The sequence below is a fragment of the Pectinophora gossypiella genome, chromosome 15, assembly GCF_024362695.1.
Source record: "Pectinophora gossypiella chromosome 15, ilPecGoss1.1, whole genome shotgun sequence".
NCBI classification, from domain to species: Eukaryota; Metazoa; Arthropoda; class Insecta; order Lepidoptera; family Gelechiidae; genus Pectinophora; species Pectinophora gossypiella.
The window spans coordinates 2,568,195-2,575,624 of NC_065418.1; the positions used below are offsets into that span (position 1 = coordinate 2,568,195).

The following is a 7,430-nucleotide window of genomic DNA, read 5'->3' on the forward strand; positions in this document are numbered from 1 at the left end:
TTAGAGAACTCCATCTTCGTTGATAGATATTAGATAGCTTCTTATAACGACGATGTAGTAGAAGTTTTCAGCTGAAAAAGAATACAGGAAAGAGTCAAAAACAAACCTTCCTTGCGCATATAAAAGTAAGTGCGCAATATCAACAAATGTCAAAATTAGCAACGCTGCCTTTTTACACGAACTGCTTCAATGCGCAGCAGTTCAGCAGCCTCCATGGTCTAGTAGTTAGAGCACTAGGCTCACGATCTGGAGGTCCGGATTCGATTCCCGATGGGGACATTGTCGAATTCACTTTGTGGAACTGTCCTTTGTTTGGTCAGAACGCTGGCTAGAACCACCTGATTGTCCGACAAAGTAAGATGATTCCGTGCTTCGGGGGGCGCGTTCAGGCGGTTCCGGGCTACTAATCCAAAACAACTCCACCAACCCGCAGTGGAACAGCGTGGTCTTCTTCTTATCATGTGGGTTGTGAGGTGGAATACCAGGCTCATCAACCCTGGTGTCAGAGTTATGATTGAGCCGCCAAAGGCCCCTGACATGGCTCATGTAACGCGATTACTCTACTTACATCAGTAAAAAGTAACCGGGACCAACGGCTTAACGTGCCTTCCGAAGCACGGATCATCTTACTTTCAGACACTTAGGTGATCAGCCTGTAATGTCCTAACCAAACTAGGGATCACAAAATGATTTTTGTGATATGTCCCCACCGGGATTCAAACCCGGGGCCTCCGGATCGTGAGTCCAACGCTCAACCACTAGACCACAGAGGCTGTTTATGTTAAGTATGTACGTATGTATGTAAAGGATAAAGAACAGGAAACTTACCAAGGAATAGTATCTGAGCGATGACATGCCCTGCGTCCATATGGAACAGGGTTTTCAGGAAGCCGATGATAAAAAGAACGAGGAATACGATCCAGAAGATGCAGTAGTTCTTCATTATACCGCACTTTTCCTGAATCATTCCAAAAGAAATGTTAACATGTTAAAAAATATAAGTCTTTTCATCACTCTGAATGTGAGGGCATATCAGCCTTGTTTCTATGATCTGTAGGGCTATTATTGCCTCCGCACGCCGTGTCATGCGAGGTGCGTGCGTAGCACATCATGTGCCGCATATGCATCATGCATGTGTTGCATATGCCTCGCCACTAATATAAAGGTAGTTAAGGTACTCTGATGATGTGACCTCTTTAAGGCACATAATTTTGCCTGGCGGGTTAGTTATTCATCATTCCCCTAGCATTTTCCCTTTTGTCACAGGGTCCGCTTACCTAACCTGAAGATTTGACAGGTCCGGCTTTTTTCTGAAGCGACTCCTGTATGACCTTCCAACCCGCGAAGGGAAAACCAGCCCAATACAGAGTAGGTCACATACCTACGGAAATTCATTTCTCGGGAATGTATGTTTCCTCACAATGTTTTGCTTTGCTGAGCACGTGATAATCATTTATGATCCAAGCATGAGACATGGGTATGGAGGAGGAGGGTAGCATGGGTTAAGTATTTGAAGTATGTTTTTTTTTAATAATGACGGATATATCTTCATAAGCCTTCACCTTATACACAGCATATACGAAGATCATGTCCAGAAGGAACTTGACGAACAGGAGTACCACCAGCAGAACCACGATGGTGTAGACCACAGAAGACATGGCGCCCTCGACGTCTTCTCGCAGCTTGATGGAATCCGCGGCATCCTTGACGTCGACAGCATAGCTGATGAGAAGAACTGCTAGCAGGAAGGTTAGGATCTGGAAGACGATGATTTTTTCTTTAAGAACCGAATGAAGGTGAAGGCGTTTCTATCAGGATTTTTTTAATGTTGTATACTGTTTATTGTGTAAACTTGATTAGATTACATTGATGTAAGTATATTTAGTAAAATCGTCATCATCTCGTTACCCTCGTTCATCACGAGGCCCGCTTTCCTAACCTGAAGATTTGACAGGTCCAGGTTTTTACAGAAGCGACAGTCTGTCTGACCTTCGGTATTCTGTCTGAGCTCAGGTGAAGCTTACTTTATGTAAAAAAGCTTATTATAAGATTAATAATTTATTAAGTATATGAATAATAAAAATGCCTGGTGATAAATGGGTTCCTCTAATTATTAAACAACTTGTAATTGATTTAAAATATGTGTTGCTGTTGCAGTTTCTTGTCATTTCTTCTCCTCAGCCATAACACCTTGCGAAATGACGTAAATTCAAAAATGTTACATTGACCTTCAACAAGTTTACCCATGATAATTACTTTGAATAAATGATTCTGATTCTGAATCCTTCAAACCCGCGACGGGAAAACCAGCCCAATGAACTCGTATATAGGTTAAGATGGGTAGGTATATATTTAGTAAAATAACTCACCGAATTCAAAATCCCCATTACGATACATCCTGTCCGTAAGTTGAACACAAAACAAAACCTATCCAAAACCGGAAGCTCCATTTTTTTATTTCAAAAAGTTTTTTTTTATTTATAAGCTATCACATCTGTTCTTAATCACTTTTCGAATTCATATTGCGAGATTTTTGATATATTTTATTATATTTATCTTATATATTTTTTGATATTTCACACACTTAGCTATCACAAAAACCGAGCTTTATAATTTAGTTAATAATATTCATTTTTATACAAACAATAAAACTACAATATAAATTTGTAGGAACTCCTTCTATTTTAGGACATGGCATGATACTAAAAGCCAATGGGTGATGTTAAGGGGAAGTCGCTTTCGAGCTTATGTACTTATATATTTCTGTTAGCAGAAGTTGCTCCCCACCGTGTTGTTATGGAGTAGCCTCTGATCCCAAGACAATGTCGTAGGGCTAGCAAACTCAGACGCACGTATATGCTCTCACACTGCTACTCCCGCTAATTAAAATAATTATTATAATGTTATACTTAGTGTCTTTGTTCTGTCTTTTATTTGTAACGCAAATAAAATATTTTTATTTTATATTATTTTTATTATTTTATTGTAGCTTATAGAAATATTTGAAGTTAAATGTAAATGTAAGTACATTGGTACCAAATTATTTTTGTTTTTATAGCACTTACCCCTGCTTAAGGAAACACACACACGCACGCACGCACGCACGCACGCACGCACGCACGCACGCACGCACGCACGCACACACACACACACACACACACACACACACACACACACACACACACACACACACACACACACACACACACACACACACACACACACATACATACACAGGACACGGACACTAGGAGGTCCCGGTGGTGTAGGTAATGGTTAACACGCTCGTCCCGTCTTGACAAGAGCTGCGGGTTCACGGACGTGTCTTTTTTATAACTAATAAATGATGCCCATGTTTCAATTAATGTTACCTTTTAACCACTTGGGTAAGATCGCCCAGATATGTAATTTTAATACCTAATACTTTAGCGCGAGTGCTTAGTTCACCATGCAATTGAGAATGAGGGACTTTCTAGGCTAGGTTCCTGAAAAACAATATAGACTTTACTTCGTTTAAGAAGCAATATAGATGGCAACATAATTTTATACACAATACAATACAATACATTACAAATACACTTTATTGCACCAAAATAAAAAGAAATAATTACAAAAAGTCTCTTAACTAAGTACATGGCAAATGGCGGCCTAACATAATGACGACACAATGTGTTCTAAATATCAAGCAACAATTATTTTTATATAGTATGCTTCTCTAATTAAGTACATTATAATTTGGAATAATTATGTAACCGAGTAATGACAAAATAGTTAGTTATTACGTTAAAGCTGTACAACGCCATCTGTATCGATTTTGGTGAACGTATCCTGGAAAGTCCCTTAGTAATCATTTAATTATTTTTTATTTAGTTTTTTTACTGAAATAAAAAAACAAACATTTCACAAAACATAATGTGTTCGCCTTAACTGAGGCTGTACCGATCATGCGCACTGCAGCCTCAGACACTGAATCGATAACATTCATTCTTACAAGAAGAACTTTCGACAATTAGGCAATTAGTCACATTGCTATGTAAGAATTAAAATTTTAATAGCATTTATACATACGTACATAAACTTACGCCCGAATCCCAAATAGAAAGAAAGAAAGAAAGAAATGTTTATTATAAAGGGACACCACAGTAACAAATATAAAACAAATATATAATATAAAACACGGAGTAACACATAACTTACAATCAAAACACATAATAAAAACAACTTACACGAGAAATACAAATACCTGAGTGTATGGACTGGTCAACGATGGTGGTGGTGTTCTTTATAAAAGGGCCTCACTCAGCATAAGCCGCGGCGCGAGCCACGACGCTGGTATACTGTGGACCCTGCTAAGCGAGGCACAGAAGCCGTGTCTCCTCAAATGGGGTGAGCAGAGCCACAATTAGAAGACTACTTCAACCACTTTTGTGAAGGCCTAAGCTGACAAATTACCAACCTAACGTCCGTATGGATAAGTCCATCACCATCATGTTGAATGTTAAATAAAATACAACGAAAGAACATAGGTAGTCCTTCTCCTCTTCTCCTTATCGTGTGGGTTGGTCATCCACCTCGGATGACCAACCTCATCAACCCTGGTTTCAGGATTATTATTGAGCTGCCAAACGCCCCTGACGTGGCTCAAGTAACGACTACGTACTTACATAAGTAAGTACGCTTAGTAGGTAGGATTTACGTGCCCTCCGAAGCACGGATATTCTTACAACTTCTTCTTTCTTCAGGACAATCAGGTGATCAGGTACAGGTGAATCAAACTAGGGATCACAAAGAGATTCTTGTGATTTTGCCCCACCGAGATTCGAACCCGGATTCTCCGGATCGTCAGCACAACGCTCAACCACTGAACCACGGAGGCCGTTGTATAATTATTATTATTATAAAATATAATTATTATTTTGCTTCTTCTCTCGTGTGGTTTGTAGGTCAATGACCGTGATAAATGATGAAATCATCAACCCTAGGGTCAGGATTACTATTGAGCCTTCAGAGTCCCCTGACATGGTTCATGTAACGACTACACTTAAGTAAGTAAATAGTAACTGGGACCGACTACTATTTAAACTAAGCTAAACGCGCCCTTCGAAGCACGAATCGTCATACTTTCCGGACAATCGCTTGAACAGCCTGCAGTGAACCAAACTAGAGATCATAAAGTTATTTTAGCGATACTTATATTCCCACTGGGATTCGAACCCGGGACATTTGAATCGTGAGCTCAACGCACAACCACTGGACAACAGACGTCGCCACTTTAGCATGAAGTCAACTGTTAGATTTCCCATAATTTTCCTGATTTCTTCAATTATCTTCTACATAGCATTGAATTATAACGCGTTTTTTATCAAATTAAGTAGTTCTTTAAATTGCAATTGAAATCGGAGCGGACTTGTTTCTTCAGGAAAATTTACCTTTTATTTATTTTTAAGACAGAGGCGGATTTGCCCAAGGAACCAAGACCCAAGAATACGGGTGAAGACCTCAACGGTTACTGACGCGGAGTGGGAGCTGTCGGTACGGCACTGCAGGGCGGAAGGGGCAAGTCGCAGGGACTGTAACCGCACTACTCAGAATCGGAGGACAGGAGTCCTAGTACGGCTTTAAAATAGACTGCTCTGGGCGCCATCCCACTCGCGTCAGACAGAGTACTGCGAGGCGGAAGGCAAGAGGGAAACCACTGCCCTATTTTCCCTAAAAGTAACATGGAGAATGCTAAACCCACAAGAGTGTGGCTCTTAAATTAGTGATGATGAAGGATTTGCAGTCTTGGCTGGCCCCAGGTCATATAACAAGGCCTTTTTTTACGTGGCTTCTGGTAGATTTGCCGCAAATGGCATTAACTACTTGGCCGGACAAACGGCTAAATAAAGAATTACATACATACATACATACATAAACTCACGCCCGTAATCCCAAATGGGGTGGGCAGAGCCACAAGTAATCAAAGACAACTTGCAGCCACTGTTGATACGAAGTCCTAAGATGGATATGATGAAATAAAGAATTACTTATCTTTATTGTCATAATAGCAACTTTTATCGAAATCGAATAAGATTGTTATATGAGACGATGCAGTGCTCCTCGCAATGTACGCCTTTAGTATGTACTAAGCTTGTAAGCCTTTAGTACACAATGCAATATTTAGGTAAGTAATTAAGTACTTTGCGTTACTTTTTGTTACGAGGGGAGGTCAAAAAGTTCGCGGAATGGAGGGGTTGGAGGGGGTTGGTTTGCTCGTACAGGTAGCCGCTAGTTGCACACCTCATTAACAGTATATGTACCAAGTTTGAAGCAAATCGGGTCATTAACGTTTGAACTATCGACCAGCAAACAAGTGAATCGGGAAGAACTCAGCGAATATGGAGAAAATTGAACACCGCGCCGTCATTAAGTTCCTCACCAAGCAAGGAAAATCCGCTCAGACGATTTTTCAAGAGCTGTTAGCAGTTTACGCGGACTCTGCCCCTGGTAAAACCATGGTTTACAAGTGGCATAGTCTTTTCAAGCAAGGAAGAGAGTCGATTGAAGATGACCCCCGCTCTGGACGGCCCATTGAGGGCACCACACCGGAAATCATCGAAAAAGTAGAGAAACTTGTATTAGAAGATACCCGCTTGAAGAAGAAGCAGCTTGCAGCAATGGTCGGTGTATCCGAAACAAGTATTTTAAATATCCTACATCAACATCTTGGGATGACTAAGGTCAGCGCAAGATGGGTTCCAAGAATGCTCACGCCACTTCAAAAAAGCGAGCGTGTCGAGTGTTCTCGCCAGTTTTTAGAGCTCTGTGGAGAGAATAAGGAAGAAGTTATGGCCCGGATTGTTACTGGAGATGAAACCTGGGTTCACCACTATGAACCTGAGTCGAAGCAAGAGTCGATGCAGTGGCATAAAAAAGGCACACCTCCTCCAAAGAAGTTTAAGGTGTCACAATCGGCCGGAAAGATCATGGCCACTATTTTTTGAGATACAGAAGGTATTTTGCTGATTGATTATAAAGATCGTGGTGTGACTATAACGGGACATTACTACGCTTCTTTACTGGATAGATTGAAAGAGGCTATCAAGGAAAAAAGAAGAGGAAAGCTGTCAAGAGGTGTGCTCCTTTTGCACGACAACGCACCCGTCCACACGTGCCATGTTGCGACGGCTGCCATTCACCGATGCGGGTTCGAAAAATTAAACCACCCGCCTTACAGTCCAGACTTGGCCCCCAGCGATTATTATTTGTTCCCAAAAATGAAAAAGGAACTGCGTGGACGAAAATTTGGCGATGATGAAGAAGTCAAGTCTGCAATTTCGGCCTATTTTGACAGCAAAGAGAAATCTTTTTTTTATGATGGAATAAACAAATTATTTGATAGATCCGGAAAATGTGTTAAGGTTAAGGGAGAATATATTGAAAAGGAAAAA

General features: G+C 40.7%; 1 protein-coding gene across 1 annotated transcript; it reads right to left on the reverse strand.

The window, feature by feature from the left end:
- Nucleotides 1-2,450, reverse strand: LOC126373244 (uncharacterized). The gene is made up of 4 exons (XM_050019306.1): nt 2,370-2,450; nt 1,563-1,757; nt 829-958; nt 1-71 (listed from the first exon to the last, which is right to left on the reverse strand). Exons 1-4 carry the CDS (start codon nt 2,448-2,450, stop codon nt 1-3), a joined length of 477 nt encoding a protein of 158 aa, XP_049875263.1.
- Nucleotides 2,451-7,430: the final 4,980 nt, after the last annotated feature.